Source organism: Dipodomys ordii, unplaced genomic scaffold (genome assembly GCF_000151885.1).
Source record: "Dipodomys ordii isolate 6190 unplaced genomic scaffold, Dord_2.0 Scaffold27, whole genome shotgun sequence".
Classification (NCBI taxonomy): domain Eukaryota; kingdom Metazoa; phylum Chordata; class Mammalia; order Rodentia; family Heteromyidae; genus Dipodomys; species Dipodomys ordii.
Genome location: NW_012267243.1, coordinates 1,967,441 through 1,984,701, shown reverse-complemented (window position 1 = coordinate 1,984,701; position 17,261 = coordinate 1,967,441). Strand labels below are relative to the sequence as shown.

The 17,261-nt window shown below is 38.6% G+C and overlaps 2 protein-coding genes across 2 annotated transcripts; both read right to left on the bottom strand.

Annotated features, from left to right (window-relative positions):
- Window positions 1-836: 836 nt before the first annotated feature.
- Window positions 837-1,799, bottom strand: LOC105985091 (olfactory receptor 2C3). The gene has a single exon (XM_013015499.1). The coding sequence runs from the start codon at window positions 1,797-1,799 to the stop codon at window positions 837-839; it is 963 nt and encodes a 320-aa protein (XP_012870953.1).
- A 10,675-nt stretch (window positions 1,800-12,474) lies between these two features.
- LOC105985089 (olfactory receptor 2C3-like) lies at window positions 12,475-13,431 on the bottom strand. Its single transcript, XM_013015498.1, has one exon. It carries the CDS (start codon window positions 13,429-13,431, stop codon window positions 12,475-12,477), a length of 957 nt encoding a protein of 318 aa, XP_012870952.1.
- Window positions 13,432-17,261: the final 3,830 nt, after the last annotated feature.

Sequence of the window (17,261 nt, the reverse complement as noted above, 5' to 3'; positions counted from 1 at the left end):
ACCCTCAGTGACTAGTATTTACATAAACAACTAACAAGATAATGTAACACTTAACATAGATATGTGTAGTATATAGATATGACAATAAACACAGAAATATATATTATACATAGATATAAAACAATTCATATTAAAAATGGTGTAACAAAGCTTTGTAGTTAAAGTTAAACCAAAATATCTTCTCTTTCCTCTGTTCTGAAATTAGGGCATGAACATACTTGTTTTAGATTTCCACTTACCAGTGCTCAAGTGATATTGTAGTGGCATTTTACCTAATCAGACCTCCAAATAAATAATCTCTTCTATTAGCAGTGGCTAAGGAAGGCTGGGAAATGGTGGTTCCTGCCTGTAATCTTAGCTACTCAGGAGGTTGAGATCTGAGGATCTTGGTTTGAAGCCAGCCTGGGCAGAAAGTCGTGACAGTCTTATATCTCTAATTAAACAGCATAAAACCAGAAGTGGTGCTGTGCCTCAAAGTGGTAGAGCACTAGCCTTGAGTGAAAAGCTCAGGGAGAGTACCCAGACACTGAATTCAAGCCCCATGACTAGTAAAAAAATGGAAAAGAAGAAGAATTGAAGGCAGAAGTATAAGCAGTTATTTCTATGCCCTGTAATCCTAAATACTTAGGAGGCTGAGATCTTAGGAATTGTGTTGGAAGCCATCGTGAGTAGGAAAGTCTTCCAGACTCTTTTCTCCAATTAATCACCCAAACCAGGAAGTAAAGGTCTGGCTACCAGTGGTGGAGCAGGAAACTTTAGCAGAAAAGCTCAGGGACAGTACCCAGAGCCCAAGTTCAAACCCCATGACCAACAAAATTAAAAAGTGGCTAAGGTCTTTAGATTTGTTCCTGTTTCTTCTCAAGACCACAGCAGTTCTCTGACACAATGTGCCAAAGGGCATTCTTCACATCCTTGTTCCTCAGGGTGTAAATCAGTGGGTTCAGCATCGGGGTGACTACAGTGTAGAAGAGAGCTATGAACTTGCCCTGCTCATGAGAGTTGCTCTTGGCTGGCTGGAGGTACATGAAGATGATGCTCCCATAGAACAAGGACACTACTGCCACGTGGGAAGAGCAGGTGTTGAACGCCTTTCTTCGTCCTTCTCTGGACTTGATCTTCAACACAGCCTGAGCAATACGTCCATATGAGACCAGGATGAGACCCAGTGGCAAGACAACAAAGATAAAGCTGGCCACGTACATCTCCACCTCATTGAGGCTGGTGTCCACACAAGCCAGTTGCATAATGAGGGGCATCTCACAGAAGAAGTGGTCGATGCGATTGTTCCCACACAGTGGTAAAAGCATGGTGAGTGTGGAGCCCACCATGCTGGTGGTGAGACCCCCTAGCCATGAGGCCAAGGCCAGGCCAATGCACAGCTGTGGGTGCATAATGACAGTGTAGTGGAGAGGCCTGCAGATGGCCGCATAGCGGTCGTAGGACATGACAGCCAGGAGGACACACTCAGTGGCTCCCAGCCAGTGGGACACATAGAACTGGACCACACAGCCTCCATAGCTTATGGTTTTCTGGGGTCCCCAGAGGTTGACCAGGAGTTGTGGCACAATGCTTGTGGTGAAGCTGATGTCCAGGAAGGAGAGGTTGGCAAGGAAGAAGTACATGGGTGTGTGGAGACGCACATCCTTCCAGGAGACCAGAATGATGGTGCCATTGCCCAGGATAGCGACCGTGTAAAAGCAGGAGACCAGTCCAAAGAGGACAGGTTCCAGTGAGGGCTGTGCAGAGAAGCCCAGGAGCACAAACTCGTGTGGAGAACTTTCATTGGTCATTTCCATCATCATATGTTGGGAGGGATGTGTGGATGTGAGGGGAGGTGCGCTGGAAGTGAAACTTGATGTGATTGCCTCCATAATTATGTAGCTAGGAAAAATAAGTTGGATGCCCAAGTCTCTTGCAAACATGACCATCTTGGAATGAGTGTTAAAGGGCTGGGGAATTTGGGTAACCTAGGGGAGAATGGACATTTATGTATTATTTTTAGCACTGACTTTTAAAATATTAAAATGGCACCATCAGGACTCAGACGACAAATTTAATATTTACTTATTTAGATAGATTGTGTAAGTGTTTTAATTGGGTCCTGTCAAATCATACAATCATCAGCAGACTTTCACATTGTTATTAAATGTAATGTGCTCCATATACCCACATTTTCATGGCTTCTCTGCCCTGTCATTTTGCCATCTTTATTTCCTGAACTTTGAGCTCTAGTCTAATTTGTCTCTGTTCCCTTTTGCTGCTTTCTTAGCATTCTCAAAAAATGAGTTGTGAGTTTACATGAAGACCTCATAGGATCATATTGCGGTGCATGTCTAACACTTGTGCTCTCCTGGCTTACAGATGTTGTTCCCCTCTTATGTGTAGGGATTGTTCCCAAAGAGCCAAACATTCACTTTCTCACTTGCTCAGGTCATTTAGCAATTATTTTAACCCAAGCACTTCTTCAGCAGAATATAGAAACCCTTCCTGGCTCCTATTTGTATCTTCCCTGGGCCATGTTCATTCACAATACTTCCTACTTCATCACAACGATGTCACTTTCTTTATAGTATATGTTAATTTATTGTGACATTTTTAATATGTACATCTTATATTAGTGTTGTACTTTGTTGTTGCCTCTCACACTTCACTAGGTTTAATTCTTTGGAATGAGATTTTTGTATGTATTCTCTTTTGCTTTTGGCTGCCCTCTCTGATAATATATGCTATGTAATCTGTTTCATGAATGTGCAATCATGAATGCTTTGTGAAATAGGTTGTAAGAATATCATGTGGCTGGAGCAATAAGAGGGCAGAGGTGAAGGACATCCAGGGGAAACACATAATCCTGTTGAAAGGACAGTCATCTGTCCTTTCAGAGACTCTCTGATTTTATACACCAATGGACCATCCTCTGCTCTTGTGCAATGGTGGACTTTCATTTACACTCATACACAGATGGACTGCCCTCTACTCTTATGCACAGATGGAATGAAAGAATCTATGATAATGTGGAATCTGAAGATCATATAGTGCTTTTGTTTTTTTGTGTTGTGAACAGTAAAGGCCTCATACATTCTTAGGCAAGTGTTTTGCAACTAAACCACACACCTTGCTCAGAAGATCAATCCTGTAGTCACAACTGGATAATGTGTTTCTGTAAAACTCAGTGTCTCTTCTTTGCAAAATCATTAATTTATCCTATCATGTACTTTACAATGAAAAATCAATTTATTATAAGTATAATCATAATATATTATAGTTACACAATATAATATAATTATATTATAAGTTATACAATTTATTATATTATAATTATTAAAATTATCCAATTTATTATAATCATATTATAATTATTAAAAATATCCAATTTGTTATAATTATCCAGAGATGATATGAACTTTTCTTTCAGCTCTCTTAAAGACCTAGACAGTGAAATTTACCTCTTTCTGTAACTAGAAATTGATCAAACAAAATAAGCAGGAACATTATGTTCATTTACAATACTTAAAATTTGTTATATATGGCATAAGTGAAACCTAAAAATGATGGTATCAAACAAATCATAGGGCAGAATAATGGCGATTAGAAGCAGACAGAGTAGAATACAGGGAGGTTCACTGATCAATGAACGAATCCAGTGATATGTTTCTGTATTCAATGGCATGGTGGGTGAATATAATAACAATAGTTCATGAAAATTATTGGAAGAGAGGTGTCTGAAGGTATTCTCCATAAAGCAATGCTGGATGTTTAAGGTGATACATATGCTCATTATCCTGACTTGGTCTTGATTGTGAATCAATACATGATATTATCTCCTAAACATTTACTATAAAATTTGTGGAGGTCTTCCATTCTGAATTTGAAGTGGGCTTAGAGAACTTTTAATTATTTGTCAAAATTAAAAGAGGAAAGCTATATTAACATGGATTTCATTGTTTCAAAAAGCTGAGAAAATGGTGTGATTTCCACCTGGCAGGCCAGGCTAGCAGTGACTCTCCCAGGGAAAGAGCATCTAGGGAATGGATCCTGTGCTGACAATTGGAAAGGCAACAGAATCCATCAGAACAAAGGAAGCTTCATAATACAGTTGTGGGACAAAAAGAAATGAATCTGGGTCCTTATCTGTAAATGAGTCATGCCAATGTGACTGTCTCATACCTAGTCACCACAGGTGACTAAGTGGCAACACTTAGTCACTGTCGTCTTTGGGTGGGTGTGCTATCCATAGAGATAGGAACTAGGTTGACTCATAGCAAAATGGGAAGAAAATATGCAACTATTGCCCAGGAGGTCAGTCACGTAATAGTGGGTTAGTGTTTTTGAGAAAAAACCCAGACCATTCAGACCTATTTCTAGAATTGTCCAGTAGAATATCCAAAGCTCTAGAGCTGCATCTTGAGATGTACTAATTGTGACTACATCCCTAATGAAGGAAAAGGATTTCTCATCCACAAAGATTCACTAACACAGTCACAATAAAACTTTGACATGTGAACCTATTCCAAATATTGTGTGATTACCACAGAGAAAAATGACATGATGACAGTTAATGAAAAAATATGAGCTCATACTTTATCCAAGTCCCTCATGTCATCACATACTGTACCCTACCGTGTAAGAAACTGCTAAAATGCCAAAGACCACAGGATCATTTAACCAGATCAGTGTTCATTAATTGGAATTTCCAGAAAATCTGTAATCTCTAAATTTGGAAAACTAGACAAACAATCCTAAAATGTCACTTACCAGTGGTGAGGTAGCATCATCTCTCTTCAAGCAGGATGGAAATACTTTAAGACAGTCAGTATTTTACTTCAGTGATTGGTAACATTTATTGATTTGGTGTATATAGTATTTAAAAACAGATCACCTAAGTGACTTAAAAACTGTACAAATATTGAAAACCTTCATGTTAGTGGCAGCAAACCTGCGGTACTAGTTAGCTTAGTGCATGTCTAATGATGCATCCTTAAGTCATTCTAAGTCAGAATGTATTTGAATCATTATTTTTCCTTAGAAAATTAGTAGTTCAAGGAGAGAGAATGGGATGTGTGTGGTGGTTCATGTGTAAGCCCAGCTACTCAAGAGAGATAGCCTGTACAGTTAGGGAGCAAATTAAAGGCAAAAAGATTGAGTTATAGTTCTACGGTTAGAGTACTTGCCTAGCAAGTGAGAGGCCTTGTATTCAATTCCCAACACCACCCCATGGCCAACAAAAATAGGATAGCTCATGGCAATTCCAGAATAGAAATAAATACTAACCTACAAAGAACAAAGTGTTACAAAAATGCCTTTATAGTCATTAGTAATCTATTTTATTCTCTGGAGCACTCAGGAGGGGACAGGATGGTGGTGTATATCAGGGGAGTAAAGGTGGAAAGGAAGAAGCTTGGGATTTCTTTTCCCTGGTGGATAATTAGCGTGTATTTGTACTGTACTCACAGTTTCTTTTTATGCATAGAAGATTATTTTAGATTTCTATACTGTCAAACACTTTGTAAGGCATGAGAATTAAATCTCTTTCAACAAGGATTTATTGTACAGTGATGAAGCTAGTCTGGAATATTGGCGCATTATTCTAATTTTGGTATTCAATGCTATGGACTCTATTTAATCCAATTATTCTATCAATGGTGTACCCTTCAGTAATGGGCTAACATTTTCTTAATGGATAAGTTGTTTGTCATAAAACACACAGAACATATGAATTTATCACTGATATACACTTCAGTGAGAAACATACATTTGTTAACAGGATATGATTATTTTTCTCTGGTAAAATACAGGCAACACATAACATTGTAACCTTTTTAAAGTGTTTAGTCTGTGAAGCAAACTACATTTACAATATTATACAGCCCTCATTTACTTCCTAGCTCCAAAAGGCTTGCAGCCCTTTATGGGTATAAAATATCTATACCTTTGAGACTTCGTTTCCTGTTTTTCAAATCTCCCAGCTCTGGCACACACTCATTTGTTTTCTGTTACTATAAATTTTCCTAATTTATATCTTATACAATAAATTCATACAATATTAGATTTTTGTGTGTTTTTTCTTTATGGTTTCAAGGTTCATATATGTTACAGCCTGTGTCAATATTTATTCTTTTTTACAGCTGAGATAATATCTCATTCTGTGACATTATAGTCAGTGTTTAAAGTTATAGGGCAAAATGAAGATAGAAATTACAAATTCATTTTATTATTATTTTATTTTTCTATTTATCTCTTTAAAATTAATGAATGCATAGTTTCAATACAATACAGCAATTTATGAGCACAATGAATCTTGATCAATGTCATTTTTCCATTGTTCTCCATCTCTCCTAACCCCACTCAGCCCCTCGAGTTACCTAGATCCATTTTCATATGTGTATATTGAATATTTTCACTCTTTCTCTATATAATCTAGAACCACCTGTCTGTCTTTGGATTTCCTAGTCTGAGGGTTTAATCAACAAGAGGGACATCAGTAAGGGGCTCACAAGTTGGCCTTACACAGCCTGTAGTCTAGAACCAGTACTCTTGAAAACAAGGTTTAATCTAAATAATTGTATGTTCAAATGATTGTATTATATCATCAAAATAACTAGTATTATATATTTTGCAACTGGATGTGTGTTATAAGGACAAAGTGTTAGTAATTTTTCAATACTAGAGACCAAATCCAGCATGCTAAGAAGTGCTCTGTCACTGAATTATATCCTTAGTCTTCAAAGTTACTATTGAGTATGTATTAAAACCATTTGTTATTGGCATGTTACTGTGTATTAACTAGTGAAACTAAAGCAAGAAAATGAAAGAGTTGGTACTAAAAGTATTTGAATAATAAGAAATATAGTCACTTAAGAAAATCAAAAGCCTGGCACTAGTGGCTCATGCCTGTAATCCTAGCTACACAGGAGGCTGAGATCTGAGGATCATGGTTCAAAGCCAGCCTGGGCAGGAAAATCTGTGAGACTCTTGTCTCCAATAAACCACTCAGAAAACCAGAAGTGGCACTATGGCTCAAGTGGTAAAGCACTAGCCTTGAGCTGAAGAGCTGAGGGACAGCGCCTAGGCCCAGAGTTCAAGCCCCATGACCGATAGAAAAAAAGAAAAAGAAAATCAAAGACAAAAAATAGGATTGCTTCCAAAATATGTATTAGTTGATCTTCTTATTTATAAGAAGGCAAACATTTGCCTCCCAGCTAGTGCCAGTAGCTCATGCCTGTAATCCTAACTACTAAAGAGTTATTTCCAATTAACCACCACAAAAAGACAGAAATGGACCTGGGTCTCAAGGGTAGGACAATAGCCTTGAGCAAAAAAGCTCAGGGATAGTGCATAGGTCCTGATTCAAGCCCCAGGTTTGTCACAGCACAACAAAACAAGACAAAAATCATATTCTTTACCTAATATGAATTATTGGGAATAACTAAGCAATTACTATAGTTTATCTCTAATGTTACTAGAATGTAAATTCTAGAACATTTTGTTTTGTCCTTACATTAAAAATGATTGCAAAGGTGATGTATAGAGAGGTTACAGTTACATAAGTAAGGTCATGAATACATTTCTTTATGAACAGTGTTATCCCCCTCCTTCATTTTCACCCATTCTGCCCCTTCCCCCAACTTCCTTCCCCCAAAGTTGCAAAGTTCATTTCCAATATAGTATCTGGTTAGTGTCACTGTTGCATTGGTTCTCACTTTTCCATATCATTTCTGTGATTCCCTTCCCTTCCCCAAATAAGATAAACTTATATATTAAAACAATGTGTACAGAAATCAAACACACTAACAACAGGAAATAAACCAAAGGAACAAATAAAAAAGAAAGAAGAAGTAACTTCAAACAGTACACAAAAGAAGAAAAATAAATCTCTTGTTTCGATTTCTTGCAGTTCATTTTGATAGGCATCATTTTATGCACATAGCTATTGAGCTATTGTGATCTTCTGTTAAGAATAGCCTAAACATATTCTAGCAATTACAAATGAAGGAAACCATGCAACCTGTGTTTCTCTGGGTCCAGTTTGCTTCACTTAATATATATATATATATATATTATATATGTACATATATATATATTTCAAATCTTTCCATTCCATTACAGTGGGTTGTCATTCTTTCTGATGGAAGCATAAAATTCTATTGTATATATAGCACATTTTTTTATTCATTTATCTACTGAGGGGCATCTGGGTTGATTCCCAGTAAATTATACTGCAATGAACATGGTTGTGCTAGTAGCTTTAGTGTAGCCTTGATTGTGGTCATTGGGAAAATTCCCAGGAATGGGATTGCTGGGTCATAGAGGAGCTCTATGCTTAGTCTTTTGAGGAATCTCCACACTGCTTTCAAGAATGTTTGAACAAATTTTCATTCCCACCGACAGTATAGTAATGTTCCCTTTGGGCCACATCCCTAACAGCATCAGTTATTATTAGATTTCTTTTTTTTTTTTGGGTCCAGTCGTGGGGCCTGAACTCTGGGCTTGAGTGCTGTCCCTCAGCTCTTCAGCTCAAGGCTAGCACTCTACCACTTGAGCCACAGCGCCACTTCCGGCTTTTTTCTTTTTGCTTATGTGGTGCTGAGGAATCGAACCCAGGGCCTCAGGCATGCAAGGCAAGCGCTCTACCACTGAGCCAACTTCCCAGCCCATTATTAGATTTCTTATACTGACCACTGTAACTGTGCTGAGCTGTAATCTCAATGTTGTTTTGATTTGCATGTCTATTATGGCCAGAGATGTTGAATAGTTCTTACTGTGTCTATTGGCCATTCTTACCTCTTCTTCAGAGAAATCCCTTTTCAAGTCTTTAGCCCACTTATCAGTGGAGCTGTTGTTTCTTTGAGGATTTGTTTTGGGGGCAGGGTTTCATTGTTTGAGCTCTATTTTTCAGATATGAGGTTCTTGTCTGATATATAGCTAGTAAAGATCTTCTGGATAAAACAAATTATACTCTCTAAGGGGGTTAAGCGGATCTATCTCTACTAATAAGTTGAAAACCTTACAGCTTGCTCTCTCTCTTCCTTCCCTCCCTCCCTCCTTCTCTCCCTCCCTCCCTCCCTCCCTCCCTCTCTTCCTTCCTTCTTTCCTTCCTTGCTTTTCTTTCTCTTTTTAGTTTCTTTCTTTGTCTTACTTTCTCTATTCCTTCTGCCTTCCCTCCCTCCCTCTCTCCCTTCCATTTTCCTTCCTTATCTTCCTTCTTTCATTTTACCTCCCCCTTCCTTTCTTTTCTTTCTCCCTCTATTTTTCTTTTTTTAATTAAGTTTTTTATTGTGAAAATATTGTACAAAGGAGTTACAGTTACATGAGCAAAGCCCCATTTGTTAGGAAATGGAAAGACTTGGAAAAAATTGTATTAAGTGAAGTAAGCCAGGCCCAAAGAAACATAGGTCCCATGGCTTCCCTTATTTGTAATAACTAGTATATGTCTAAGACAAGCAGAAATGGTCAGATAAGTTGATGTTAAGAGAAATGAACCCCAAGATAAGGACTCAATTGTTTTTTCTTTCTTGGTATTGTTTCTAACATATTTATAAAATATTTCTCTGTTGTTTTGTATGTCCCTCCCCCACGGTAATGAGTACATTTCTTATCCAGCATTGTTGCCTCCTCCTTTGTTTTTCTCTTACCATCCCTTCCCTCACATCTCCTCAGCTACACCCCCCATCCCTCACCTCCACCCCCTCCTAAATTGTAAAGTTCGTTTTCTACATAGTGTCTCCCTCTCTTTTTCTCCCTCCCCAGTAGATCAGAATTTTCTTATCTTTGAGTGACTAATGTCATCAATTTTATAATACTGTTTCAAGCTTTAAGTCAACGAACCCAGTAGAACTCTGAAAACGTGAGTTATCTGTGTCAGGACAGATTTGTGCAACTTTCCTCCCCATTTTCTGTGTGTGTGTGTGTGTGTGTCTGCCCTAGGGCTTGAATTCAGGACCTTGGTGCTGTCTTTGCTCAAGGCTAGCACTCCACTTCTAGCTCTATTTCTGGCTTTTTGTGGTTCACTGGTGATAACAGTCATACAAACTTTTCTGCTTGGGCTTGTTTCCAACCATGACCCTTGGATCTCAGCCTTGTGAGTAGCTAGGATTACTGGCATGAGCCACTGGCACCAGGGGCAATCTATAGAAGTTGAATTTTTTGCAACTTACAGAAGTAGATTTTATTTAATAATGATGAATGTTGGATATAAAAATTTTAAAAAAGTCAGTATAATAGTGAATGAGTAAAAATAGTCTCTTGCATCTTGGAAACACATTCAGAAGCCACTATGAAAATGTGTGCAATAGTTCTCATTGTAGATAGATCAGTAAAATATAGCTATACTAACTATGCAACTCAAAACACTGTTTTTGGGGGAACAGTATTTTTCAGATTCCTCATTTTGAAGGAACAAGTCTACTCTAAGCCCTAATACTTCTAACATTAAAAATATGGGGTGCTTCTACCATTCAATACAAGTCTAAAATTAGCTACTTGGATTTAGGGTTGAATTCTATGGGCATAAGAATCATCATACAAAACTGTTTTTAATCTAGACAGTAATTTCAAGTCCCAGGTTTCTCTGGATATTAGTTAGTATCCCTGTCACATGCGTGGTATTTTTGGAATGTCTCATAGAACTCAAGAAAACACTTGATTTACATTTAACCATTAATTAAAAATTATAAAGAGTATGAATAAGTGGCCAGATGAAGAAGCACACAGGGCTAAGTCTAGAAAACCCCTTGAACAATGGATCTTTGCTCTCTGTGGCACTTCAAGTGCAATACTACTGGCACTTGAAGCGTTAAACAACCAGAAACACTCTAAGCTCCATCATCTGGGGTTCGGATAGAGGTTCTCTTACATAGGCATGCTTTATTTCATTATTAATATTTGGTGACTAGATTAAATTCCTGGCTTCTCACTGTTCTTTCAGGAAGTATGGAGGTGGGACAGAAAGGTGCAATCTTCTAATTTATGACTAGCCCCCAGGGACAAGCCTCTTGAGGAAGATATCTAAGGACACCACCTGTGTCATGTTATCAGCCTAAACTCCTGTGGGCTTTCTGTAAATTAGAAAGGATTTTCAAAAAGGTTTTGGGAATTTTGTGTGGGAAGTGGATGTAAAACAGAAGAAAGATATGTGTCTTAGTAAACCACAGAAATTATAGCTAGGATTGTGAACACATGTGCACATAGATCGATCAAGGTTAGCCATTCAGTCTAAAATACATAACTGATCTGTAAGAACCTGATCTTTATAAGGCTATCTATATCTACTTTACTGAGTTATAGATATGGGGAAGATGAAGGCATTCCATACAATTGGGCATCCTCCTTGCCAGGCACCAGTTCTGGTTTTTGAGTGGTTAATTGGAGTTGAGTGTCATGGGGATTGTCTGAGTTGGCTTCGAACAATAATCCTCAGACCTCAGCCTCCTGAGTAGCTAGGATTACAGGTGTGAGACACCAGCACCCAGTTTATTTTTCAGTATCTCTCTGTACTTTTACAAAGGGGTTGCCATTTAAGAAAGCAGTTTATAAGCAATTTATGACAATGCATCTTGATCAATGTCATCCATTTCAACATTCTCACCCATTGCTCCCCATTCCACACTTTCTCCTCATTCCTCAAGTTTGTAGGATATGCATTAAATTCTTGACTGTATTCTTCCCCTCTTCTCCTCTTCATTTGTTTACCTTTTATCCCTTAACACCAATCAACTCCTTTTGAGTGCCTACTCATTTCCTGTTATTTTATTTTCCTGAACTTTGGCTTTCTAAGGAATTACACTATTTGATTTCTCCTTTCAATCTGCCATATTTCAGTTAATTCATTTGTAATACTTACATACAACCCAACATATTTACCTATGAGTTTATAAACTAAATCTTGCTCCCACAAAGAAGGGAAAACATGCATTGTTTGTCTCTCAGGGCCTGACTGACTTCACTTAACATAGTTCTTTCCAGTTCTTTCAATTCCTTTACAAATAGTACAGTATTATTTTTTTCTATTAGACAAGTAAAATTCCTATCTATCTATCTATTGATCTAGCTACCTACCTACCTATCTATCTATGTATCTATCACATTTTCTTCAGTCATTGGTCCATTGAGGGGCATCTGGGCTATTTCCACACCTTGGCTATTGTGGATAGTGTTGCAGTAAACATGGTTGAGCTGGAAGTACAAGACATTTTTTATAAACAATTCATGAAATAATGTATCAATTAATGTGTAATATACAGATAATACACAGAAACACAGATATAACTATATAAACATGAGATAATATTGAGCTTCTATAACATCTCATATTAAAAACTTATAAAAATGATAATTAATGAAAAATTAAACCAAAATATTTTCTCTTTCCTTTGATGTAAACACAGGACATGGACATACTTGGTTTATATTTCACTTACCTTTCCCCTATATTGAACTTCCAAATCAATTATCCATCCTTCTGAGAAATAGAGAGCACTTCTAGATTTGTTTCTCCACAAAGCCACAGCAGTTCTCTGACACAATGTGCCAGAGGGCATTCTTCACATCCTTGTTCCTCAGGGTGTAAATCAGTGGGTTCAGCATCGGGGTGACTACAGTGTAGAAGAGAGCTATGAACTTGCCCTGCTCATGAGAGTTGCTCTTGGCTGGCTGGAGGTACATGAAGATGATGCTCCCATAGAACAAGGACACTACTGCCACGTGGGAAGAGCAGGTGTTGAACGCCTTTCTTCGTCCTTCTCTGGACTTGATCTTCAACACAGCGCGGGCAATACGTCCATATGAGACCAGGATGAGACCCAGTGGCAAGAAAACAAAGATAAAGCTGGCCACGTACATCTCCACCTCATTGAGGCTGGTGTCCACACAAGCCAGTTGCATAATGAGGGGCATCTCACAAATGAAGTGGTCGATGCGATTGTTCCCACACAGTGGTAAAAGCATGGTGAGTGTGGAGCCCACCATGCTGGTGGTGAGACCCCCTAGCCATGAGGCCAAGGCCAGGCCAATGCACAGCTGTGGGTGCATAATGACAGTGTAGTGGAGAGGCCTGCAGATGGCCGCATAGCGGTCGTAGGACATGACAGCCAGGAGGACACACTCAGTGGCTCCCAGCCAGTGGGACACATAGAACTGGACCACACAGCCTCCATAGCTTATGGTTTTCTGGGGTCCCCAGAGGTTGACCAGGAGTTGTGGCACAATGCTTGTGGTGAAGCTGATGTCCAGGAAGGAGAGGTTGGCAAGGAAGAAGTACATGGGTGTGTGGAGACGCACATCCTTCCAGGAGACCAGAATGATGGTGCCATTGCCCAGGATAGCGACCGTGTAAAAGCAGGAGACCAGTCCAAAGAGGACAGGTTCCAGTGAGGGCTGTGCAGAGAAGCCCAGGAGCACAAACTCGTGTGGAGAACTTTCATTGGTCATTTCCATCATCATATGTTGGGAGGGATGTGTGGAGTGAAAAGTCCACTGTGATGAGGAGGTGCACTGGAAGTGAAGCATGCAGTGATTACCTCCATAATTATAGAGCCAGGAAACATACATTGTATGTCCAAGGCTCTTGAAATGATGGCCATTTTGGAATGAGTGTTAAAGGGATTCGAAACATGTGTAACCTGTAAGAGAACGTACATTTTTGTATCATGTTTAGCACTGATTTTTTATATTAAAATGACAATATCGATCTGGATTCACACTATAAATTTAATATTTATATATTTGGATAAGCTGTCTCCGTATTAAATTTGTGTCCTGTCAAATCATACATTTTCAGCAGATTTTTGCATTGTTATGAAATGTAGTGTATGAAATATATCTGGATTTTCATTGATTCTCTGCCCTGTCATTTTGTCATCCTTTATTCCATGAGCATTGAACAATAGTCTAACTTTCCTCTGTGCTTCCTCTGCTGCTTTCTAAGCATTCTGAAGTATCAGTTGTCACGTGAAGACAGTGTATAATCTTATTGCTCTGTTGCTGGAACACTTGTACTTCCTGGGCACAAGAATTGTAGATGTTGCTGCGATCATATGTATAGACGTTTTTCCAAAAATGCCATATATGCTCTTTTTTACTTTCTCAGGTCATTTTTCAATTCCTTTTCTACACCAGGTGGTTTATCCCCAACCATAATGACAAAAACCTTCTGGTCTCTCTTCTCTACCTTCTGAGGCCTATGTTCATTCACAGTGTTCTCATTCTCACAACAAATAGGTCACTTTTAGTTAGCATATGTTAGTTGTACAAAATAATACACTCTGTGTGTATGTGTGTGTGTGTGTGTGTGTGTGTGTGTGTGTGTGTGTGTATGTGTGTATGTTGGTCCTGAGGCTTGATCTCAGGGCTGGTTGGTATCACTGAGATTTTTTGGTCAAAACTAGAGGTCTACTACTTGAGCCACAGCTCTACTACCAGCATTTCTTGTAGTTAATTGAAGGTAAGGGTCTCACAGTTTTTCTGTCCTGACTGGCTTTAAACTGTGATCCTCAGATCTCACCTTCTTAGTAGTTAGGATTATTAGCTACCAGTATCTGGCCTACACAATATGCTTTGTGGATGTTTTTATACATTCATATTACATTAGTCTTTATTTTATTGTTACCCGTCTTACTTCATTGAATTATGAATTGTTTGGAGTTACAACTTTCTATGTATTTTGTTTGCTCCTGGGTTCCCAGTGCCTGTCAGATACATAGAAGCTATGTAATAAGTATTATGAATGAGCCATAATGAATGTATTGTGAAATATGTTGTAAGAAAGATAGGAGACCACAATAAAGACAGGCTGGAGCAATATAAAGGCAGATGTGAAGGATATCCTTCGCATCTCTGCTTTAAACTTTTTGCTGTTTAATTGGAGACAAGAGTCTCACAGGCTTTTCCTGCCCAGGCTGGCTTAGGACCGCAATCTTCAAATCTCAGCATCCTGAGTAGCTAGCATTACACGCATCCACCATCAGAACCAGACATTCCATATACTAAAATATACAGGAGGACTTCCCTCTGCTGTTATACACAAGTAGACCGCCATCTACTCTTATACCCACATGGTTTTCCCTCTGTTAGTGTACAGATGGAACAACACAGCACAGGTGGACCACTGTCTTTTTTATGCACTGGTGTTATGCCCTCTGCTCTTATCTGCAGCTGGAGCAGTGTCTCTTCTTACAAGGATGGAATAGAATTTACTATGCCTAAGGAAGGATAATGTGTGAAGTCAGAGGATCCTACAGTGTTTTTTGTTTCATGGTTGAAGATGGGACTCAGAGACTCAGACATTCTAAGGCCAGTGGTCCACCAATAAACTGTACCTTCAGCCCAGATGATCAATCCTACAGTGGAAACTAGATAGTTCAGATGGCTTCAGATGATCCTAAAACCCTCAGGTGCCCTTATTTGTAAAACATTAATTTATCCTAGCTTGGATTTTTTTATTGTGAAAATACGGTACAGAGGGGTTACAATTACATGGGAAAGGAATGAGTACATTTCTTATCAAGCATTGTTGCCTCCTTCTTTGTTTCCCCTTCTCATTCCTTCCCATCTCCCCCCACCCACTATCCCCCCACCAAAGTTGTAAAGTTTGTTTCTTGACATAACGTCTTGTACATCTCATTGTTGCAATGGGTCCACCTGTATCCCCATTTAAAAGATTTGTTTTTTCCTTCCCCTCCACAAATTTTACCAACATCAAATACAGTGAAAAAAGAGGTTATACTGTGGATGAGGGACATACAAAGCAACAAAGAAATCATCTTATAAATATAAAAACAATCAATTTCTGACAATTAGATCTCATCCTGGTCAGAGAAACACAAGTTATACACAACTTTCGGTTTTCTCAAAGGCCTAGGCAATGAAACTTACCTCTCCATGCCACTAAATATTCTAGAAGTTGAACAAACAAAAATAAACATGTAATTCACAGTGTTTTAAAATCTATTACATGTGTTGTAAGTGGAACCTAAGAAGGATAATCTCAAACAAATCCCTGTGTGGAATAATGGCTACCAGAGGCAGGGAGGGTGGCGTGCAGGGAGAGATGTCATCAGTGACAATGTTAAGTTGTGGTTTTCTGTGTCATGATGGGTAAACATAACAATAATTCATCAAAATTATTAAAAGTGATTAATCTGAAGGTATTGCCCATAAAGCAATGAAGGAAGTTTAAGGTGATGGATATTCTAATGACCCTGATTTGAAAAACTTCACATGGTACCTCACAAATATTGACTATAAAATATGTGGAGGTTTTCTGTTTTGCATCAGCTATGGGCTCAAAGAATTCTAAATTTTTGGACAAAATTATAACATGAAAGCTATATCAATATAGATCTGACTACTCTAGAATGCTGAGAGAATCATGAGGTTTGCATATGGCGGGCCAGAGGATCACTGGCTTCCTGGGAGAATGTTTGGAGAAAGATTATGACCTGACAATTGGGAGGCAGCTGAGATCATCAGAACAGAGGCAACTTCATAATGAGGATGTGGGAGAAGGAAAGGTGGGAGAAGGAATTGGTACTTATCTGCAACAGAGTCATGACATAGTTAAGAGACTGTTCTATACATAGTCATCAGAGATGAACAGAAGGCTAAGTGACATCACAGTCACATGTGAATGTATGTGCTCTGCATAGAGATAGGAACTAGGTTGACTCATAACTGGTAATGCCCAGAAGATGTGTAAATGTTGCCTAGAGTTGTGAATCATGAAGTTGAAATCACTAATGAGGCGAGTCAATAATTGAATAAAATCTTTGAGGAAAAAGAGACCGTTTTGATTATCTGACCTATTTCTAGACTTGTTCAGTGGCATACCCAAAGCTCTAGAGCTTCTTAGTACATTAGGGCTATCCCTAAGATATACTGATTGTTACTACATCCCTAATGAATGAAGAGGTTTTCTCATTCACAAAGATTCATCAATAGGGTCACAAAAACTCTTGTGTTAGACATGAAACCCTATCCAAAGTATTGTGTGATTACACAGAGAAAAATGACGTGATGACAGTTAATGGAAATATTAGGAGCCCATATTTACCTTACTTAACCATACAGTCACACATTGTAGGTGAAAGTCTAAAATGCTGAAGACCATAGGAAAGGATATAAGATCATTAGCTGGTTTGGTGTTGATTAGCTTCAATTGGAATTGCTAGAAAATCTATAATCTCCAAATTTAGAAAACCAGACAGACCCACAAATGTCACTTACCAGTGGTGAAGTGGCAGCATCCTCATCTCCGTTCAAGCAGGTTGGAA